The 24,894-nt window shown below is 38.2% G+C and overlaps 1 protein-coding gene across 2 annotated transcripts in view; it reads left to right on the top strand.

Moving 5' to 3' along the window:
* alk (ALK receptor tyrosine kinase) overlaps positions 1-24,894 on the top strand; it is a 385,940-nt gene that overhangs the window by 223,611 nt on the left and 137,435 nt on the right. For both annotated transcript variants that reach the window (XM_061062375.1, XM_061062374.1), the window contains exon 4: positions 9,920-10,124. In XM_061062375.1, coding sequence (XP_060918358.1) covers positions 9,920-10,124 — 205 coding nt within the window. The remainder of the gene's footprint in view (positions 1-9,919; positions 10,125-24,894) is intronic.

Raw genomic sequence — 24,894 nt, 5'->3', positions numbered from 1 at the left:
TTGTGCTTCAGTGCAGTGCGTCTCTTTCTTTCTGTCTTGGCCTTTGACATAGGGTTTGCATGTCCATCACAATGGGTTTACCTGCTGAATGTGTGTTTTACTGTAACTGATGACGGGCTTGTCTTCAGTCCGAGATTATTTTAAAAAGCACTGTGGCTCTGACTTGTATTCAAAGAAGCTTCTGTGAACACTGTAACTCCCTAGTGTTGTTGATTAAAACTGCTAACTTGCTATGCTAGAGGCAAGTTAATTGGATGATAAATACATTCTATTTCCAACAAATCCTTCACAATAAGAGTCCCTTGGTATGATGTTGTGGAAATGCTTTTAATTTGAAAGAGCCACAAATGTGTGTCAGCATCAGCAGCAACTTAACATAAGTCTGCGAGAGAGAAATTAAAACCACACAAATTAAGATACAAACTACACAAAACTGAGACGTGAACACAGTGACTTATAGAAACATTGTGATATTGGGAATTGGGAAACAATTGGAAAAAGATTAAACTGAACTTAATCACGTATAAGTATCCTCTTCAAGCTGTCAAACTTCTTTACATTGGATGTTTTCTGAACAAGAATCAACTGACAGAATAGAAAAACGCTCATCCATGTTTACTTCTCCTTTACACCTGTTGCAAATGAATCCTGCTGAGCAGTGGATGAAGCACACTGTAAGGTCCATGGCATCATTCAGTCATTAGGGAGAGACCTTTTGGCAGCGTATATATCAGCTCTATCTATATACAAGGCCACTTAATCAGTCAGCTCGCCGGGCCCAGACACTTTGTCCCTCAGGCAGAAGTCACCACTAACACTCTTTAAATCACTGCTCAGACTCTCTGTTGACACACTTGTTTACTTTGTTTGGCATTGGTGACATTACACAGTGTTAACAGTCCACTCTCTCAGCTCTACACAAGCAGAGCTTTGCTATCTCAAGATAGAGAGAAAATTAACCTGTGATAGTGTTATAATCCCACATTATGCTTTTTGATGCAAAGTCAGAAAACATTATAGATGAGACTTAAATTGCAATATATACATTTTTATAAGACTGTTATACCAAAAGTGCATAACACTTAGGCAGCAAAGTAAATGGACTGCACTGCAGCACAAAGCACTGGCAATTCACGCAATATTTCAGGGTTGATTTCATATAAATTCTCCATATGTTAGATGGTGGTATCTTCTCTCTTTGCACTTGCTTTGGAAATAAAATACAAGCAAAGTGGTTTGTCAAAATGACACATTCTTTGAGAGGAATGTCTATTTGCCATTATCCTTGTAAAATGTTCTTGTTGTTGGCCTGATTTTGTGAGTGCTCTTCTTCTGATCACGCACAACACCCACATTAGCATGGACAGCAATAATCTGACTATTTACCTTATTCTGATTAAAACAATATTCTGATTTAGGTGTTTAAATGAGATGCTTATAGAATATCCCATTAGTATTCATGTTTACATGTGAAAGAGCTTAGTAGGATGAATAAATCTAGTCTATATGTCCCTTGCATGTCACAGGTCCAAACTTATCTCCACATTTTGAAACAGGGACCTGCATGATGCTATTTGTTTACCTTTTTCTGCTGTATTGAGCGTTTTTTATTTTATTTATTTTCTTATTTCTATCCATCAGATTGACATATGGTGAAAGGACTCCAGCCACTGGTGTTGTTTTTTGTTTTGAGCAGTGTAATTGCTGCACGTCAACTTTGACCAACACAAACAGACAAACCTGAACTCTGAGTACAACAGACTTCAATATAAAAAGCTGAATCATTTCAATATGTGTTTGTTACCCTCAAACTATGTAGGACTTCATAGACCTTACAGTACAAACCCAATTCAAAATATGATGAATCTTTCTGTCAATAACATGTTTTCTGTATTCTACAAAATCAAACTTTTTGTCATGTCTGAGCTTTATAAATGTTGAACACGTAACATACACATGCCGTTCATTTAGCAGATTTGTTTTGTGTCTGAGAAGTCTTGTGTCTTGTGAGTCAGATAAAGAACCAACAGGGAGTGTGCGTTTATGGGCTATGTCTTCAGTTTTTGGAACGAACACACAGCTACAGACGACAGCAGGCTGTAGGTTAATTTTACATTAAGCTCACTGTTGTCTCACACAACCTCCAGCTGACACCTGCATGATAAATAGGGACACGTTGAAATGCTCAAAATAATCAAAATGTAAATTTTTTGGGCCACTTTTTTATGGGTTAATCTTCTGACAGATTGGTTTTCTAAATTCTAAAGATACATTTAAAGAATAAAAACATAGTTTAACATATCTTTTGATCTGTTGTTTTTTTTCCCAGTTTATTTCAAAGAGAGTGAATAATGAATTGTGTACTGACCGGCTTGAAGCTGCTCAAGGCATCATCAGCAGAAAGATTCATACGGCTGCTCTGAAACACATTTTTAGTGTTTGTGGGAAGGAGAAAATGTTATCTTTTGAAGTAGTGTTTAACTGCATCAGACGTCTGTGTCTTTGATGGTGAGATTTAAATAATGAATATTTCTAACACAGTCAAGTGTTATTTTTAAACACTGAAGACTCCAATGCATTATCCTGCATGTACAGTGCTAAAGATGGAAGTTATTAGTTGTTGATGAGGGTCATCGCAATTTAAAATGTAATTTAAATAATGAATTCTGTCCTGCAATTCTGATCAATGTTTATTTTTGTTCATAGATTTTCTTCCCTCATACAAAAAGTACAGATGTTTTTAATATTTTAGTTTTTATATGAAATGTTTAATCTTGATAACCTAAATAGCTTAATGATTTTTTTTTTTAAAGATTTTTTTTGGGGGCTTTTTGTGCCTTTAATGGAGAGATAGGACAGTGGATAGAGTTGGAAATCAGGGAGAGAGAGAGAAGGGAATGACATGCGGTAAAGGAGCCACAGGTGGACCATAGCCTCCATACTGCACATGGGGCATGCGCACTAACCACTGAGCCACCAGCGCTCCAATAGCTTAATGTTTTAACATCCTATTGATGTTGCTGCGGGCCAAACATATTTTTATAAAGGTGTTCTTTTCTTTTTTAGCATTCAGGTTTATTTTTAATATATGGTTTTGCTTGATCTTAAATACCAATACTCTATTTTTAAAGAACATGTGAGTAAAAAGGCTTTTGTGTGACTGCGTACAGAGGAAGTGATTAGCCATTTATTTTCAGTCAGATTTACTTTAATTAAAAAAAACGTACTTTGGAGAGGAGTCCTTATTAAAGCCCCACTGTGGGACACAGATCTCATAATGTGGGGTACGACATGCATGTACACTGGACAATCAGGTAGTTATTGAACCATAGGCTGTGAGGCAATTCAACACCGGTCAATATGCAGGGTCATTAGCATCATCAGTATGTGGTAACCTTATCAAGCTGAAGGTTTCCATGAAGGTTAGTATGGTTGCATTAAGCGAGCTCTTGCTATAGTGGCGTTCATATGCATAAAAAAAAGACAAAGAAGAGGAATGGAAAAATGTGGACATGGTCGTTGCTAAGGCCAAATTGGGATGCTGGTGTTGCTAGGAGAGCTTGAGATAGATCATGTTACTGTTAACATACACTTTCAACATCGGTCATCTTTGATCCTCTCATAGTGCGATGTAGGAACACCGTTTTGGAGCTAGGACCACAGATATCACTGTACGTTCTCTGTACCTGGTTTAAGATCAAATATTATTCATCTTACAACTCGTTTTTTCCTTATAGAAATAGAATAATATCATCATTGGAGATTTTAAACTAAATCTTGTTGCCCTGAAATGAATCTATTTTAATCCAGATATACTACAATGACAGCTTTGTTTTACTCAGCAACAATGTCTCATGGAAGTGACTAATTGAAGAACTGAAACTGTGAAACAACTGAAATATTCGGTTGTAACTGAAATAATGATCAGAGAGCACTGAGCTGTGATAAGTGGTGGATGTTTATGTCACATTTTTCGTGCACTTGATGAAAATAAAAGTAAACCCTCTTTGATTCTTTGAGGTGTCAAATATTTCTTAATTTCTTTCAAATAGTGACAGTGCCTTACTTTTAAACTAAATCTTTTTGGTGCATTTTGTGAAGTAGGACCATTATTTGTACTTATTTGTGGGTCTTCAAATGAACTGAGGCTTTAATGTCTGCTGCTAAACTACTCTAATTAAAAGTGATAAAAGTGTCCCATTTCAAATCCATTTGTTGTATGAAACCTAATGAAAGAAACGGTGTAATATAAAATCTACAGAATTTGAGGTTATTTTTGCCTGGTTTGTTTGTTGGATGAGTAACACTTCTGATCCGTGATTTTAGTGAGCTATCAATACATTTTTTTTTTTTTTTTTGAAGGTGAAACATTTTTTTCATTGATGGTTTTTATAGGTTGGTTTTTATCAGGCTGTGGACTGGCACCGTCATTATTTGTTTGGAGTCATGTGCGGCAGAAATGTTTCTCCTTTTTTTTCCCAGTAGGACACCCTTCTGAATTTTGGTTCTTGTTTCCCTTCACTCTTTTATTCTTCTCTTGTGATGTGGCTGTTAGCATCAAAACACTTTCAGTCAGTGCTCAGCATGGCATCAACAACATCTTGTCTTCCAGCTGTTCAGTCACTGACAACAAAAAGCAGAGATAAATTCATCTAACTGCTGGTTCTGATGTGGTTGAGTGCCTCTGAATTAAAGTTTAATGAACATGATTGGCAGATTTGGCAGATTTGGCAGAATTGTTGTGCCTGCAATGTGCATCGCCAGCTTCAGTCATGGATCTCGCTATTCCCTCATAATGGCTGTATCTGGGCTGCCTGGCAAATAGTCCATTTTCCATAATATTACCCAAAAAGACAACATTTTTCACTAATATGGCAAAACAACACATCTTTAGCCCCAACCTCACTCTTCATAAGACAGTGTGAGTGTTAGGAACATGTAACAGGACTTGATACTTAAAAATGAAAGGGAGACCGTAGGCGTTGCATTTGCACGACCATCCTGTGGTGCACTTCAGCAGACACTTACTAGTTCTGTGGGAGACTCAATTTTGTCACAGGGGCGAGAGAAGTTGGAACTTTCCACTTACATGTTTAATGTTAAAAGGCTTTGTCATCATGTTCAGAATGGTACATCTTCGTTTATATATGATTTACTCTGAAATGAAGGTTAGGTTATAGTATTGAGGGAAAGAAGGTAGAGCATTAATTCTCAGTATCTCAAAGAAACGCTAAACATGTAATACAAGAAATGTTACATTGCTTTGACACATTAAGTACAATGAAGTCAGTTTATAATTTTCTTTGAGACAATGGTTCATTTTGGAATGATACAGACAAACAAATGAAAAAAAACTCGGAAAAAACAATAGTGATGGCACTTTATACAGGAAAACTAAATGGAAACAATGCACTGATTTCTCTAGTCAGGAAGCACTTTACAATTATGTGTCTAAAGTCTAACCAGCAAAATTAGAAATGTTCAGGGCTAGAGAGAATATATTTTTTTCTTACTTGAAGAAAGGGTGTTTAAAACGTTAAGTACTGTCTCCACATTTAATGTTGTTTTGTTTCAAATGTAAAATGGGTGCTTATCCAAATGTACATGATATTTTTTATCCAATCAGATTGTGATATTGTGAAATTTTTAATAAATATTTTGAAAATGTTCACAAAAGCAGTTGAGTCCATGACCTGCACAACAGCTCAGTCTTTGTGTGCATCCCAGAAATTCTCAACACTAAGAATTATGATCTATAACAAAGCAAACCTCCCCCTTAAGGAGAGCTGAAATAACTGCATTTACAGAATATATGTCACTAAAACTTTCTTATGTTATTTATCCATTCAAGTGAGTGTTATATTATTTTCTTTAAATGTTTTTATTTTTATCTTATTATTCATTAATTATTCAAAATGATTTCATGCCTTGCCTCGTAGGTGTCATCTGGACTGATAGACTTCAATCTGGTTCTGTGGAATTTTAGTGAAAGCGTCAATAAAGCTTTGAGCCCGATAAGATGAAACTACAGTTCAATAGTGACTTCACTTAAGTGTGGTGAAAGATGAGGAATTCTTCACACCATTGGTGGATATTTTTCAGGTTCTCCCAGTGTTTAAGGCAACTCTAAACTTGGAAGTTCCCCATCGCTTGGCTTTCTAAAGGTTTTTACTGGCAATTCACGCAATATTTCAGGGTTGATTTCATATAAATTCTCCATATGTTAGATGGCGGTGTCTTCTCTCTTTGCACTTGCTTTGGAAATAAAATACAAGCAAAGTGGTTTGTCAAAATGACACATTCTTTGAGAGGAATGTCTATTTGCCATTATCCTTGTAAAATGTTCTTGTTGTTGGCCTGATTTTGTAAATTATATCAATGTGAGTAATGCGTAACCACGTTTAGCACAGGAATGTGGATGTTAACGTGCAAGGAGAACCAAAGGCTGGTGATGCTAGTACTGCTAGCTTTAGCCAAACTGATTACATGGTTTACCTGCTGCTGACTTTTAAAACAAAAGTTTTTAAACAAAGTGTGCTAAATTCTTTGTGTTTTCTTACCTTTTTGTGCCAAACGTCTTTGATAGACATAAGAATGTTTCATATATTGTAGTATTATCCAAGCTGAAATGTGCCAAAACCTTTGTAAATGGTAACAAAGACTGAGAAATCCTACTGCTGTTGTGAAAGTATCAACATGTTGTGAAGAATTTGACATATTGTTTCAACAACTTCAACAGTCATTTGAGAATTGCGGCAAAGCAGCAGAGAAAAACTGTAAGATTCAAATGGCTGTGACAGAAAATCATTTCAAAGAGGAAACCAACAATACTGTTTATCTGCATGCCGAACATACTTTTACACCATCTCCTTTCAGTGGAAGCTGTCACTATGTTGTGCCAATAAATGGGTTGCAAATTAAAATATGAGGCAGTCAAACTGCTGGGACACCAAAAAGCTTGTGCTGGCCCTGGGTAAATGCATTACGCTGTAAGAGGATGTGGCAGAGAATGCAATTTGGACGGTTTGTTTTCCTCCTTCTCTCAGGCCTTTAGCCGCAGTTTTATTATCTGAGGGAATTCTGCGCACGCTACTGGCCTGATTTGGTATGCTATGTCAACAAGAGCCTGAGTTGATTGAATCTGTAACTGCACAGAGAGCCAGAAAAGTGTTTACCAGTTTGATTTAATCATACAGAAAACACTTTGGATTGAAATGTTTCAGTCTTTTGTTGTTGTTGTTGTTGCTTGTACTCTTCCTTTGAGGGGCAGTAATCAAGTATCATTTTATAAACACGGTGGATTATATCGTGTCTAAATGTCAAAGATAAGTGAAAAATGGCCTCCAAAAAAGTCTATTTCACGCAGCAAAACAGGCCGACTGGCATTCAAGTGCCAGTGCGGGTTAAATAATACTCCAAACTCAACATTGAGGATTATTGAGAGTTCCTTTTAGCAGCGGAGTCATTTAATCGTTTTAGTAAACATCTCTTTCATTAAAAGAGTTATTAAGCTTTTTGTCCTGAAAGTATCCTGAAATTGATCAAATCTTAAATTGGATATGTATACTTTTATCAATCCCTACATATTACCGATACCTATGAAACAAATCTGTAAGTCGGGTCTGCCATGATTTTCTATCTCTTGTAATCAGCTATTTTTTTAAATGCAAAGCGTCTTTTGAGCTGATGATCTCCAACCATACTTCTTAAATCCCCCTTAGCAATGATCATGTTGCACAGTAGAGATTATGACAGTTAGTTTGAACCAGGCCGTGTGATGCAGTAAATGAGGACATCAAGCTCTGTTAGGCTTCTTCATTCACAGGTGAAGCCGAGGTAGAAATCTACTCACAGAATTACAGTCCTTCCTTTGCGCTTTGCTGTTATAATTTGTACCACACCGATAATTGCTTCCAAGCAGGTTCTTCTTCGTCTTATTTGAGTTAGGAAACAAGAGTTAATAGGTTTCTGCCTGCAGGCCGAAAGCTCTTCCAGGCAGAGTCTTAATACCTTTACAGAAAATCACTGCTGGGTGTGTGGAAAAATGCCTGCAGTCCACATTGCCTGCAAACATGTTGTAAGCGCTTGGACTGTCCTTGCCAAACGGTCAGGACTCACTGTGTAAGGAGCATGCAAATGAGGCTTAACTGGAACATAACTGAATAGAAGGCCTTCGAGTTCTCAATGTTTACATCAGCCTGAGGAAATATCAGGGAGGAGACAAAGGATGGAAAATGTGTAGAAACATAAGCAAGTACAGATCAGCAAAGGGCTTCAGATCCTCGTGCTAATGTCGATAATACGCCTTCTCTCGACTTTTACCCTTGCTGCAATTTAAACATTAAATAGAACCGAAACAGAAAGTATATGTTGAGAAAATGCTGTCACATTAAATACAACTTAACCTTTCTGGATGGATGGATGGATGGATAAGAAAGTTCTCCATCCTTTTGTCTGAACAGCAGATGGATAAGGAGATTAATAGATGGATGCGTGGATACAAACTTTGAATGTGATAGACATTCAAAAACTATTTGAATCTCTAAACTGCATACACTATAATGGCCAAAGCCTCTTTGTATGCCAGGGCTGAGAAAAACAGGGAGATATATGTCCCCTCTTACACATAGAGAGATATACTTTGACACAATCTGATCCTTGTAAATCTTGTGTTACCATTATCCATGGGCCAGAATGCAAACAGAAATAAAAACAGACTTAAATAGGACCGGAAATAAATAAATAAACCCTATAATGAAACACCTTTGTTTCTACAGCTTTAAGCTAGTGCAGCTGACCGGCGCACCTAAATACAAAATAAACAGCGTAATAAGAGAGGGATGTAACAATGTCAAAATCTCACAATATGAATATATCACGATTACAAGTCCACGGTATGATATTGCGACATTTTAGACCTAAAAAAAATTGCCATTTCTTAAACAGTGATTGGACATTGAAAGGGGGTTATGAGATGGGTCAAATGACCTAAAAGTCCCTTTTGTAAAACAGTTGCACCATAACGTCTAATGTTATTTCTTACTGGGCATCCGGGGAGTGTGATATGACCCTCTGGAACATCAGGGACTGTGTACAAGTATGCATTCAATTCAGGATGAGGCACACATCTATGAATACTAGAATAAGCTGAAAAGGGCAAATCTATTCAAAACGGTTATTTTTTTCCCCTCGCGTTTCTATGCTGAGAGCAGGTTGTTGGGTTTGTTTTTTGCTTCAAACCACATTCTGTAACAATTCAAAACCAGACTCAGTTGCAGAGAAAAGTCCAGGACACAAAAAGCAGGTTGTAAGAAAAAAGTTCTTTACTTAACAGTTTGTTGGTGTTACACAAGAAGAGGCAGTAAAATCCAAGAAGGGCAAATCCACAAAATCCAATCAATGGTCAAAACCGGGGAAGCAAACACGAGGTCTAATTGGAGATGAGACACAGGTGTGCTGGAACAAAAGGCGGGAAACAGAACAATGGCAAGAAGTCAGACTAGAAATCATACACAGGCAGCAGACAACAAAAATAAAACAGGAAGTGAACATAAAACACAAGAAAACAAAATGTTGACTAACAGAATATCACACATTCCTGTCACAAAAGTGTAAATGCTGCTTCTCAAGTTGTCGCTCGTGACTAAATAACTTAGCTTAACTTGCTAACCCGTTTATGTGTGTGTAGGTTTTGTGTCACATAGTCTGTATGATGGTGCAGCTGATGGTAACAAACGAAGGAGTGAGTCCCCTAAGCCCTGTCCATGTTGATACATTGACATTTGAAATTCCAGGGTGCACTTCAGCCAAAACTCTGGGGGTTAGTTACTCTCTGATACATCTCTGAGCCTGTGACCTTTCATGTGTTTGTGTTGTTCTCTTCTTTGTCTCACAGTGTGTTGTTTCTTCTCTCCTGCAGGTCAGTTCCTCTGGGTGAACAGTTCAGCTTATAGTGGCCCCTGGGTGCTGAGTCCTTGGCTGTGGGGGGGCCCGAGTCCATGTAGCCTGGACATGGCAGTGTTCCTCCATCCGAGGCAGAGTGGACAGTACACCATATGGCTCATTGAGCGAGACAAACCGCCGCTCGCCCTCTCCTCCACTGATACACTACCACGCATCACAGGGTAAGCACCGATTACTTTTAAACATGCATTTCCAGAGCCCCCGAGAGGTAAGTGATGGGGGAAATGTGTTAATCCTTTTTCTTAGACTTATCTGAATAACTGTCTATCCTTTGTTTATGGCTTAAAAACAATTGGGGCACAAGTTTTTCTGGCTTTATCTTAATAACTTTAAGTTGTGACAACAAGTGAAGAAGAGCAGGTGAATAAAGAAGTAAGCCAGGATTATTTTTCAAGTTACCTTTTTTTTGTCTTTGAATACGAGATGAAAATGGATGCAATATTTTTTTTTTAATCCTTATATTAGTGTGCAAGCAGGAAAACATTTAGAGGGGAAGTTTTAATCTTCCAACAAGAGTAAATAAATAGTAGTAAATAGTAATAGTAAATAACAAGATCTTGTGACAAACCAGCCAAAATGTTTTTTTATTCAGATGGAAAATATTTATATAATAAAACCATAAAAGCAGAATGAGTTGGTATATGAATGAATGAAACCTTTATTGCCCCTAGTGGAATTCACCTCGCACAGAGGGCATGATAACATAAATTACAAAAGGCCGCCAACAACCGTACAGGACAGCACATAATAACATGAAACAAAATAATCTAAATTCAATGTGTTCTGCTCTGTCAAGTTAGAAATACTGCACATTGTTTCCCCTGTTTTCATGCTACCTAGTTTAACAACCCTGTCAGTTTGTCTTATGTACAGACAACACTGAATGCAAAAGGTCACCACACTTTCAAAATAAACTTTTGTAGAACAGTTTCAACATTGTACCACATTTTTTTAACATTTTATTTAAAGAAAGAGACGCTGCTGAGCCTTTGCAAGCCTTCCATTAGTGTAAGCATTACATGTCAGGTTTGTTGTCAATAATCGTGCCCAGATACTTAAACTCCTGTACACTTTCAATAGCTGCGTTATTCATAATTACACAGGAGAGAAATTAATGTCCTTTAAAATCAATAATCATTTCTTTAGTGTTCTCTGTGTTTAGAATGACTGATTATAGACACTCAGCTCTGTAACTGGTCTCATTGTCATTTAAAGAGCAAGAGCAACATCATCCCAAATGTAATGAATGTTCAGTTGTCCTGATGGTACTCCTTATGTGTGCGTTCTAAATACTGGCGACTGTCGCCCATGAATGTTGACTGACTATTGTCATTGTGTAAATAAGTGATATTTAACTCCCATACTGCCAAGCTTCACAGCCAATATAACAGTGTTAAAGACAGATGAGAAATAATTAAACAGTATTCACACATACTGATGATGGTCTTTCCAAGTGTTAACAAATTTGCTTAAGCTATGTAACTGCACTTCACAACATTTCTTTTTGCTCCGTATGCAACTTGTACAGAATCCATCTGGCTGTTGGATACAACTTTGCACTTAGATCAGAGTTAGAAAAAAGTGTTAATTATTGTCTTTATCACTCAATTACCTCTCAGTGCGTCGTTCTGTTTTATCTCATGCCTGTGAATTGAGGGAAAATAACAAGAATCTATGAGGTAAACGTGTCATCCATGCCTGAGGATCATAACTGTCCGTGAAATGTTTCTTGGTGTGTTGTATCGTTTATTTGGATTTCTTTTTTTTTTTGATTTGTGATCAATTTTTTATTATTTATGTTTAAACATTGTCACTTACAATAAAGGAAAAACAAGATGTTGTGGTTTTAACAACAGCCCACAAATATACAGGAGAGGAGAATCATATACAGTATATCATATACATAACTCCTTATACAATACATTTCAAAAGAAGGGAGGAAAACAGCAGACAAAAGGGGCAAACAAAGATTGAATCGTCCCTCTCCCCTGGATTACCACAACACAGAAAGTATACAAATAAGTAAAGAATTATGGCAATGAGGGGGGCAAGGAAAATAATTCCCCCAATATATCCCACCCCAACCTCCCTCTCCGCCCACCCCCCCAGCACTCCCCCAGGACCCCACAGATAGACCAAGCATAACAAGCAAAAGCACAACATATAAATCATAACAAAGATTTTAAAGTTTGAATGGTGTCTGTCCAACATGTCACATTATCTGTTTCAGCATGGTGTATTTCTGCCGCCCAGTATTCCAAGCTGGCAACATCTATGAAATCCAACAACCAGTTCTGTTCTGAAAGTGAATGGGGAGACTTCCATCTACAAGCTATATAAGTCTTTTGGCAGTGGTGAGGCCAGCCAGGAAAATAAGTTTGTGTTTGATGGAGAGCTCTAGGTTAGAGGTGTCATTAAGCAGGAGAGGATTCTGTGAGAAAGGAATGGGTTTGGCCAATATACTGGATAAGATGTTACAAACTTTCCTCCAGAAATCTGCAACCCCCTGGGCACTCCCAAACCATATGAAGAAAAGTGCCCATAGTGATATTAGGGCATAAACTACAGTTAGGAGATGGTAGGGCTTTCATTTTATGTAGAGTACGAGGAGTATAGTAAATGCAGTGAATGAAATGAAAGTGAATAACTTGGTGGTTTGGGTTTCTGGAGGATAGAAGAGTGTTTTGCCAGATTAAAGGCCAATTAGGATTGCCATCAGTAAGTGGTTTGTCCCTCTTCCATGCACTTTAAATGGATAAAGATTTAACCGAGGCTTTCAGCAAACTGGCCTAGAAGGATGAGACGATGCCATTGGTTTTGGTCAGTACTGCATGAAACGGATGGGAGCCTAATGGAGTATCCCAGGGTACGCCATAAGTGCGCATTGCTGTGCGCACTTACGGCGCAGCATTTATTGGATTTCTGAGAATCTTTCTCAGCTTCACTAAGTGTTCACCATGTATACATGCATCTCTGCCGGCTGCTTGGTCATAAATATGTTCCAGGACTTGTGTACATTTGTTTAATAAGAGGAAGAGATGGGAAACATTCAGCAGAATTTAAAAGGGCTATATGTAACTTTTTACATGTATAAATCGTTTTTTTATCACCCATTAATAAGTGAACGGTTAACTGATGTGAAAAAGTAGATGTTCACTGTCTATCTGTGTTGCCTGTATAAAAAGTTTCCCCGGGTCGTATAGTGACATTTTATGCACGTTCTCAACGTCCTCCTCACTCCGCTTACAGAGATCAACAGGACAAACTCATCACACACTCCTGCTCTCAGCCAGTGCCTGCAGAGACTGTCGTTTGTAGGATGGAGAATGAACACAGACACACAAACTCCTTCACAGACTTTCACATGTGTATGACCACTTACCTCCTCTGTAAACATTATGCCGCTAAATATCTAGTGTTTCACGGCCGATGATGATGCTCGTTTGTGTACGTACGAGCACGTATGACGAGCATTTGAGGGAGAGCGAGCAACAGGTTATTGGTGCAGTTCGCCTAACGGCCTGCAGTAACACTACAAACGCAGTATTTTTGAAAAAGTTACATATAGCCCCTTTTAAAAAAAAAAACACATTTATTGGAAACCTTTTGATATGTGCTTCATGTGAGAAAAAGAGAACTCGCTGTGTGAGAACAGAAAATAGGTTATCAAAATTCATGTAATTTGCTTGAGCAGTTGCTAGGCGCCAATCAACAATTACCAAATTCACATAACCTCTTGTGTGACTAATCCTTAATTAACACCAGGTCTGTGCTCCTTTTGAGGCCTTTTATTGGATGCTTTGCGGAGATCTGGGTCTCACACTAAGAGCAGCAAGGAGACAAAGGGCAGGACAAGACACAGTTCAAAAGGTTTTTCCTCTTAATGCTTAATATGTGTTGCCAGCCTTGATGTGCATAACTGCTTTTTATGAGTAGGAAGTGAGAAAACAAAGGAACTCTCATCACGCAGCTTTAGAGATGTTTCACGCTGCTTGTATGTGGAAAACCCTCAGGGCGTTGGAATCATGTGAATATCATGCTTTATGCATCTCCCTCTCTCTTTGTTGCTGAATGTGTGTGTGGGAGTGAATGTGTGCTAACATTTCTGTGAGTGTGTGTTTATGCATCCACTTGTGCTGTTGTGTCTTCTTAAGGGAGCATAGCAGGGACGCTCATTACATGCAGACGGATTAGGCCATGTGCTTGTGCGCTCTCATTTGTAGTCTGAGGCTGCCGTCCGCCCACACGGTCTCTGCTGTTTGCAGTCTCGCTCGGACAAACTCTCCACATTTCTACTCCAACAAGAGGAGGCTCATGTCATAAGGAGGGAAGGGGGGCGGGGGTGAAAGCAGGAATTAAAATAGTCCATCTGATTACTAATTGCCAACCTGTGCCCTTACCAATGAATTTTAATTCTGTGTTTTGACATGTTTGTGCAGTTTAACTTTCAAGACGGTTAGCCAAAAGGCACATTAAACATCCTTTCACACAATCTTCGTTTCACAAGACCTCCTAACTTAAAACTAATCAGACTACATTTGATTCATATTATTTTGAACTGTGGATTAATTGGACTTGTAAGTTAAAGCATAAAGCACATCCTTATTCACATAAAAGGCTATTTTCCCTCTGGTGGTGCAGAAACTATGCACCACTTAGAAGCTGCCCACACAAGTCTTTTTAGCCGTTAACCTTTTTGTTCTCTTATGCTTCTTAACAGTGGTGGAAAATGGCCCTCTTTGTTCTGTAACTTAATGAAATTTGTTTTTGTTTCTTCACAAAACGTTCAACCTTCAAGCCTCCTATTAACTCCAAAACATACAGTCGAGCCACACTAGAGCCATCAGCCACTGAGGGAGCACTCACTTTGAAAGCTTTGACTCTTGCTGCACAGCCTGTGTTGCGTTAATGTTGCGTCACATCTGATTGAATTGTCCAAGCAAAAAGAAAAAATATGAGTCAATTCTCAGTGGTCAATTTTTTATCCTCTACAAGTAGCCTTGAAAGTTCCAGTTTAATAACTGATGTGCTCTTTTCTCTTGGGTGTTAAAAAAAGGACATTGTACATCAATGAAATTACTATTAAAAGATCCGGGCGGTTTTGAAGTGCAAATAATTACAAATAGGTCAAGGTTGTAATCTACTGTACACATTGTGTGATTAACATTTGCCTGGGAGCTTGTTAAGCTCAGATGGGCCGGAGCTTCATGTGTAGAGGAAAAGTCCTCTGAATCTACTCCTTTGCCCTTTGATGCATGACATCCCCACTTTCACTTTCCTACACTTACTTACAGTACTCTCTTCAGCTGTCCAGTCAATAAAAGAAAAGGCAAAAAAATATCAACATTTAAAAAGGACATTGGGGGGGGGCAATAGCATAGCAGTTATGTCTAGCACCCAACGAACAGAGGCTATAGCCCTCATCACACCTGCCGTGGGTCATGACTCACTCTCTCCTCCCAACATTTCCTGTCTCTCTTCAACTGACTTTTTTTTTGTGATGTTCATTTTTTGGGTTTATTTACCTCTACTGCATATGACAGCCGAAGAGAGAGGATATGTCGGGAGGAGAGAGCGGGGGATGATATGCAGCAAAGGGCCAAGGTCGGACCCGAATCAACAGCCACTGCAACAAAGACCACAGCCTCTCTGGGTCGTGTGACACAACTGCCAGACTATCTGTTCCCCTCTTCAGCTGACTTTAAGGACTTTTTTTTCTTGAAGGGTCTGTTTACAAAGTCACAATCAAGGGCTGATACCGACACTTAATATAACAACTTAGCTCATTCCCATTTCTGATACAGATGCTTTTTTTCATTTTTTCTTTCCCAATTCTTCAACTATGTTTTTTTAATATTTTTTGGAGATTTGATATGTTTAATCTCCCACATTTCTGACATTTTTACTTTCATATTTGACCCTGAAAACAACCCAGAACTTATCCAGCAGGCAGCGAGCTACCCAATAATAAACATCTTCTTTGACGTAACAGTTAAGTGTGAAACCTTACCCTCAGTAATTTGTTGCGACACAAGAAATATACATCGGCTTCTGATATCAATCCGTCAACAGGGCCAATATTTTCGGATACTGATGTTCAGACAGTGGTGCATCCCTAATCCTAAAAACAACTGAACAATGGAGCAGAAGCATGCAGCTTCTAGCCAGAGCTGCCATATGGTGGGCAGTAGTAGTTTGTAGTAGTAGCTGCATTGATAATAACTATTGATGCTGGATTGGTAGCTTGGCTAACATCGCAAGCTAGCAGGATACTAGTGAGGCATTTCCTCCGTTCATTCTTCAAACATTCTCTCTTTTCTGGAGCTAACGGCTGGACGTGACTAAAGCTATTCTGTGTGCAGTGGCTTGCACCTGCAGAGTTAATAACTACCTGGTTTTGTACTTGCTGTGTTGTGTTGGAGAGCCTGCACAAATGTTTTGTCTACAATGGTACAGCCATGAAATTTGCATCAGCCAATCGGAGTAAAAACACTTCTGAGCAAACTAAACCTCTGACTTTCTACATGGAGGCAGCTCAGAATAAGTGAATGACCAGCTTTCATAAAAACACTGAGATATCAGGAGTGTGCCCACACAAACAAATCTCTCTCCATTTTATTGTGACTAAAAAATTGTCTGTGGCGATGTAATTGCATAAAAAGTAATCATTACTTAACCTGTGTGGGATAAATGACAGCAGTGATGCATCATGGAGTTCAGTTTTCCATCCATTTACCATACAAATCATTAATTTATTTAAACACCACTTTGAGGGAATGAGTTTCACTAGTTTACCAAAATGAGCTAAGTAAAGCGAAACCCAAATGTTACTGATTTAATTTCCAGTATAGTAAAAAAGAAACCTTTTACTCACCACTGTGCAGCTACAATTTTAGGGTTAAGATTTTATTACACCTTCCTGCAAACCCCCCGCCTGAGATTTAATCATACAGTGTATAACTATACCTGAGGGAAGCATATTGAGGACCTCTGAACACAGGCAGCAAAGGACTTGACTCATCAAACAGTGTCAGCTCACAGCGAGTGTCAGCATCCCAAGTGCCTCTGTCAGCACAGAGGGAGAGATAGGATGAGAGAGCGGGAGGAGTGCAAGATGTGTAGATAATCATAGCGTGATGTCTTCTTGTGTGCATCTTAACATGAGTTGTGTGAGCTGGTTCAGACATGTTTTTTATATGTCTATCATTTTGTGTATTGTGGCTGTATCCGGATGTAGTATATGTGTTTGGTGTGCAAAGTGGATGAAGCTTTCACAGATCTCATAACAAGGCCGTATCGCCCTACTTTGTGTTTGTGCATAATCACCTCACCTCACCATACATTAGACACATGCACAAACAGAATCAGGAGACAGTACATTATTACTGTCTGTCCAAAATTGCCCAGATTGAAAGGTGTATTAATGTTATGCTTAATGCAATGAGGGATGTATCAAAGCCACCCGATGTGACAAAATGCAGGTAAGCATTAGTGTGGAAGGTGTCAGATGTCATTTACAGCAGGGCATTAAAGCAGTATCATCTTAAAACGGATCCATAGCTCACAGAAGGAAAGGAGAATCAAAGGCTGTAGGTGTTAATGCAAAATCCTGACATACAGTGTGAACGTTAAGGCAAGTGATATATGCATAGAAGCTGCACTGCACGGTCCCTTCTTCATAAGTCTGCATATAAAATATGATAGCCGTAGTAATAGCTTAAAAACACTTCAAACAAACGGAGTATGATGCATTATAAAATCAGTCTTATCTTAAAGGAATTAAAATAAAGAAAGACACAAACCTAAATGAGCCTTAATATAATCTATTCTAAGACAATTAGAATATGTTAATGCATCTGTCATGTTACGATGAAAGCAGCCTCCCACAATGGAGACAGTTGGCTGCGGACAATAGCACAGCTGCATTATTTAATTTCATATTGAACCGTCTGTAATCCCTGTGAGTATAAAGGATTATTCTTCCCACTGAAGTAATTATTCAATTTACTGATTTACTTTTCCATAAAACAATTAAAAAGCAGCTCCCGACTGACATTATGTCTTCTATGTATTCTCAGCTCATGCACTCATTTCCATTATTTTACTCATTAAATGAAACAAATCAATCATGTGCTGTATGTGTTTGTCAGGTTTTAATGACAGAAAATACTTAAAATCCCACTGCTAACATATCCAAGCTTTAAGTGTATAAGATGATGCTGTCATTTGTTTGTAGAAGCATACATGTGTACTGAAAAGCTCCATCCGGGGAGGGTTTCATCGCATGATTACAAGTGCATGTTATTTGAAGTATTTAACAAGGACATGTTAATGGGTATAACGACAGAGTGCAACAGTAGCAAGTATCAATGAACAAGTATCAATCTATGCACACCTTTTAATGTAAATACTGTAAAACTCTACCTCATCTTAATTATTGATCATCTTAATATGATTTAGTCTTAGCCAACTCCTTCCGGTTGGCTTAAAAAAGTAAAACAATAACTAAGTAAAAAAAAAAAAGATGAGGTTTTATAATGTAAATTCACTGATGTATGCGTCTTAATTTAAAATATTACATCAAACATTCAACAAGGTTTTGTTGTTGTTGTAATATCCAATTTTATAGAAATGGTTCAAGGAACCACTTTATACATTTCTGATACCACACAGAATAAAGGGGTATGAATCATCCACACAACAGAGCCTCTAACAGTTGTGATACAGAGGGTCCTTCAGTGGGTGATGGTTCACCTCCAGGCCCTCTCACTGGCAAAGAGCTGCATTCATCCCTGGCAGCCTTCACTGCTACACCACTTAGAGCTCAATGAAGCTGACCTCAAACTCTTGGACCGCGGTCATGAGAACTGGAGGTCCCATCTCTGGAGCTTTAGTTGAGCTCGTAGAGTAATCAGTTAAACCATCATATAGGGTAACATCAAGTGAGAAATGTATAAAGCTATCATTTATTGCTCATGTTTTATTGATTCCCTGACTAAGTAGCACTGATAGTTTTTTCATTTGATCACACCACTGACCAACCATTAAGACTGATAATGTGACATGACTCTCTTCCTATGTTTAATGATATCTTAATGGATTTATAAGATTACCCATCAAGCCTGAGACGAACATTTTGAATACAGTTGTTTCTCTTTTTAATGATTTAGATGGAACTGTATTGTATTACTTTATTTTATTGGTATTTAAGTGTGTGAAAATTACTACAAATCAGTGTCTGGCTTATTAGCCCTTAACACCTGGGACTGGTTTAACCTGGTGACCTCAAGTCAATCGATGTTATCCCTGAAGTTTTCTGTGATAGTAAGCCTGTGTGAATCTGCTCTATCTGAAGTGGTAATGAATATTTCCACTGCAAAGTATGTGCCATAATATGCCTGATACAGAAGTCATGCTATGATTTTTATATGGAGCAAATCAGCAGCTCAGTATGGTTCTTTTTGATTTTCTTTTGCAAGGTTTTTGATATTTTCCCGTCCCCTTTGCCGTTTGAGAAATATTAAAGTTGCACTTGCAAAAAAAGACTTTAGGTTTTAGAAGTATTTTGGGTGACAACAAAGGCAACATTTTGTTTTGCATCACAGCATGGAAACAGATTTTGTAGAAAGAGCCAAAATCCATCTCAAGAGTTTGAATGTCAAAATGATTAGATGGATGACATAGATCGCAGCATGTGGTAAGGAAGCAAACGTTATTAGCTGGAAGGCTTTTAAAAGTAACATTAGAAAGCAAATGTTCGGTAGAGCCTTGACATCTTGTCCAAGGATAATGTCAGTGGATTTGCATAATACAGTCTTCCCTCCTCTTCTGCGAATGTGCTGCATGAGAGACGCACATTACTGGGTCAATTTCTAAATCGCATGATGTCCCCTGTTTCAATAAGGCTTCAGACACCATGAATGTTTTGTACCTGCCAAGGCAAAGAAAGGGAAGGAAGATGTGCATTGTGGGTAATTGCTTGGTGACTCAAAGGGAATCTAAAGGAATACATTTGTATTTCTTGACACACTCTTTCTCTCTGTCTTCCCCTGGCTCTCTCTGGTAGCAGTCTTTGCCATTTTGCTGTTTTTCAAATGTAAATGAGACTTGTTATAGCACCAGCATCCACTTGTTCACCACTGTTTTCACTGCTGTCACTGCCTTTCATACCAGTTTCCAAAGAAAGAATGCAGCAGTATTATATTCATTGGCTAATACGTTTTCCTCTTCAGGGCTGCAATTTTTCAGTACATTTGCTCACAATGTTCCGTGATACCTTTCAGGCAAATTGACAGAAAAAAGAGCGTACAGAGAAAATTGTCTCACATTCAAGTCAGTGAGGCTGGGAGGGGTTACTTTTGCATTATATTATTATCATGTTTCAGTGACACAGAACCAAATGTGCGGGCTGCTGATCATGACTTGTGCACAGAATTTAGGCAGGAACATATATTCATACTCAATCTTTTCATCACATATAAAGGATTACATGTTACATTATTTTTTCATTTAAAAAAAATCAGCTATTAGGTGCATAATTATCACAAAAGACATGTGACATTTTGAGCTTTATATTTACTGTCAGTGTCTCAAATTGCTCTCCTCTAATAAACACACTCTCTGTTCCAACTAAATGTTATAACAGCCTCTCTGCAGTGCCCTGGTGGTAGATCCCGGTAGGACTCCACAAAAAGCCTCAGAAAAGAAACATTTGAGCCTCATATAGGAACTTGAGAAAAAAACAGCCTATCCACAGATGAGTTATGTCTTGTCATCCTCAGTGTGCATACGCCACAATCCTCTCCCTCTCTCATGCACACTCTCTTTATCTTCCTCCCCTTCTTCTCCACAGACAGGTTACATAAGGTACTATGGTTTTTTATTCCCAACCTTCCCCCCCTGTGTTCACAGGCGTCTCATCAAAGAGTCTCTAATCATATTTCCCTAAAGTTGGATTGTACATTCATGACAGCTAAAGTTTCACACAAGAGCAGAGGAAGGTGAATTTTAGGAAAGTAAAAGTGGCCTACTTTTATGACAACAGTGAATTCAGGTTTTCACCTCTGGCAAAAACATTAGGAAATTTCAAGCCCCAGCATTGAAAGCTGAAGACTTGAATCACAAAAGCCTTTTTTCTGTGATTTTTATTTTATTACAACAAAGTGCTGAGATAGTGTTTCTTCTTCCTGTTTGCCCTCATCTCCTTGTTGGCTTTTGATATGGAGCTCATGTCTCTCAGGCTTACAGTATGCAGTCTTACCCTACCCTAAAAAAGCAGTCACACAGACTAAATGTTCAAATTAAATCATTCATTTATGTGCATACACTCGATCAGGATAACTATTAAACTAGGGTTATGAAAAAATTATTGAAAAATAATGGCTCCCAAATGTGGCATTTTTTACGACTGTCAACAGCAGCTCAGCACACACATTGTCCTTACTTTCTGTTTTGAACCATTTCAGTAAATCAAAGACAAAACACTGTGTACCTGCTTAACACAGGAAACCAGAGTTCAGTCAGAGCATCTCACTTAAAGGCAACCCAATAAAATAGCTTACTAGGTTTTTATACATTTATTATTAAATGACCAGGGGCCGCATTCACAACGCTTTCCAAGTACAAAGAGTTGCTCCTAGTGACAAAATTATAAAAGAAATCTTAGAATCATGAGGTTTTCAAAGAATTTTCCCTCAAAGGTAGGACTGCTGGTGCTTGAAAAGATAATACCTTTTCACAAACTATAGTCCTTAAAATAACTCCTAAGGTGAAAAACTGTTAACGGTAGAGAGGAGGACTTTTAAGAGGAAGGAGAGTTTCACAAGCTGAGGAGAAAATGGAGAAATGTTCTCCGAACACTGAATGAAGAATATTCTTACTGAATCATAGTTGGGCTGAATAGACAAAAAAATCTGAATGCAGACAATTCAACCCATCTTGGACTTTCTTCAGTGTAAAGTGAGGCATGCATGTTGAGTCTCTCTGAATGGGGTCTACTTTGCATGTGCTTCAAGTGACTGATTGAAGGCCCTTTACATGCTGATGTAACTCTCAGTATGTGAAGAGGCTGCTGTGAAAGAGCCTGTTTGTGTTTTCAAACATGTTGTAGGCTAAAGTACAGCTTACAATTTATTCCACAGAGATGTTACAGTGTTTCCCACATATAGACAATACCTCGTACATTTTTACTCACCCAAGTATATATACCGACCTTTGTTGGTTTAGCTAAAAAAATAGAAATAAATGACCAGTATCAACTAATAACCAATTCTGGTTATGCTAGAGACGGGGATGACTTAATTGGTCTGGTGGCTTCGCATTATCATTGTGTCGAAGAGGAGCCTTCAGGGCATTGCCAAAGTCATTAGTTTTCATTCTAGCAAATACTAAATTCCAGTAAAGTCCACCCAGTAACTGTATATATATTTAAGTCTAAACTGAAGCCATGTGACTAATGTAACCAGAGCCATGCCAGTATATCTACCTCATAATATGTTTCATATTCATCAAGTTTTTTTCTCCCATCAGCAAATGAACAAAGGGGAATGTGTGATGGAGAAACCACATGTTGGTGAATCCCTCACTAAACGCACTAAAGCCTGCAGACTGGAGAGACACAATGCTGCTGCCAAAATTCTTCTAGAGTTTGCAAATGTAACACTTTGAGATCTTTTTGACACCAGCATAATGTCCTGCATTTTAAAATCATTTTGCATAAGAAGTATTTCAGGCGTGTAACCAGGCAGTCAAGTGCCTGACTAAAGTGGCAGTCCACTCGAAATGCAAGGCTCAATAGAAGCGTCAAAGCTATTTTGCAAATATTCTTGCAGTATTTGGATTTTGTCAAGCAGATAAAACTTGTTATTCATTTATATGTAAAATGCCAAGAATACAAAAGGTGATGTTAGATTTAATACAACACTAAACTGAACCCAGTGCAAGTTTATTAATGTCAGAAACTGTAAGAAACATTTAAAGCCAGGGCGTCAATGGCCCAGTGGTTAGTTTGCGCGCCCCATGTACAGAGGGTGTAGTCCTCAAAGCAAGCGGCCCGGCTTCAAATCCAACCTGTGCCTCCTGTCCTGCATGAAATTACCCACTCTCTCTGTCCCTGATTTCCGACTCTTTCCACTGTCCTGTCTCTACTGTAAAGACATGAAAACCTAAAAATAGATCTTATAAAGAAAACATTTAAAGCTAAGAATATCTAATCATTGGAGGTAAGCTGGAGCCAATGTGCACTTAAGATGGTCTGAAAACAAAATCTTTCACATGAATTACTTCCCAAATGCAGACTTTTATTGTTTATAGTGTTTCAGTGTACCGTATGATTCAGAGATCTAAGGACAAATATTTATATGAAACAAAGCTCTGTAAGTCTTTCCACAGAAGTCCTGGTCCAGTGTTTGAGCTTTTTCACGCAGCAGAGAGCTTAAAATATGTTGACTCTCTCTCATCAGAAAACTGAAGCTGCCCTTAGAAAGAATATGTGAAGATAAGTAGAGCCCGACCGATTAATCGGCCAGCTGATAATGTCGGCCGTACATGCAGTTACTTTCCAGTGACCATCTTGTCTTCATTATAAATCTGTGTGTCTAAGTCTAAAGTGTTTGATAACGGCATTTGAGTGACAAATGCCATACATGTGTAAATCTATATATTTATATATATATATTTATATATATCTACAGATTTAAATTGGTCAAAGAAAGATATATCAATATATTGGTATCAGATTTTTTTTCTCCCCGATATTGATATCGGACCCAAAAATCTCATATTGGTCTGGCTCTAAAACTAAATGAATTTTTTTCCTTGAATAATGAACATATGTTAATTGGACTTTAATATTTTTGCAAAAAATCTGACCTCATTCTCTGCAGAATTCTCCCCTCACTGTTTTCTTTTCTTCAAAAGCAGAAAATTCATGCACACTCCCATGTTGCCTCAGGCACCTCTTCTTTCTCAAGTCCCTGTTTGGCATGGTGCAGTGAAACTAACACATATTTCATTTTCACACCAAAACAATGTTCACCAGAGTACTGTGACCTTCATGACCGTCTAAGATATCATACTGTTTGCTTTCAGTTTGAGCCAATGTGTTCATGCCACAGTTCAGTGAACTGACTGTCTGTCTGCTTTGAGTGACTTGTCAAAGCTAATCTTAAGCTTTTGCTGCGTGCTCCCAAAAATGTAGATCTGAAAACTGAAGCTAAAGTTTCACACAAGAGCAGAGGATGGTGAGATTTAGGAAGACTTGAATCATAAAAGCCTATTTCTGTGATTTTTATTTTATTTTATGACAACAAAGTGCAAAAAAAATGTAGATTTGAAAACTGTGAAACAGGTGTGAGCATTAAAACTCAAACCGCTTTGTCTTAAGATTTGATGGATTGCTCGGATGACCTATTAGGTGAGAGGTACTATTTGAGAGAGGTTTTATTTAGAGTTTGGGTACATAGTTGTTAAGAAAGCTTTTCGAGGTTTAAACTGAACAGCCTAACCAATGAAAGCCTTCCTTCAGAGCTGTTTTAGATCGCTCACATGGACTCCTTTATCCAGAAAAAAACGCTCAGACGAAAAACAAAACAATTACAAGCATAATTTCAGGACCGTACACGTCTGCAGCCCGAGAGTTAGTTAGCATCAATAAGGAAAGCAGTTTTTACAGCAATGGATGAACGGAGACACACTGGCATTCAGTTTTATTGACAGTTGTGTCAAACTGTGGTGTATCAAAACAATGATAAGGGGTCAAACTGGTGCTGGAAAGGAGAGAAAACAGAACAGAAAGCTGACAAGGAGATGTTTTTTGAAATAAGAGAGAACAGTGTATATGGTTGGAATCCCATTCTGAACTCAACTCATCAGTTAGTCAGAAAGTAGCTAAATGAAAGAACCAGTTAAGTTTAAGCATGTTAACTATGTATT

The sequence above is a fragment of the Labrus mixtus genome, chromosome 18, assembly GCF_963584025.1.
Source record: "Labrus mixtus chromosome 18, fLabMix1.1, whole genome shotgun sequence".
In the NCBI taxonomy this organism is placed as follows: Eukaryota; Metazoa; Chordata; class Actinopteri; order Labriformes; family Labridae; genus Labrus; species Labrus mixtus.
The sequence above is the reverse complement of the archived record's forward strand: the minus strand, read 5'-3'. Positions and strand labels throughout refer to the sequence as shown.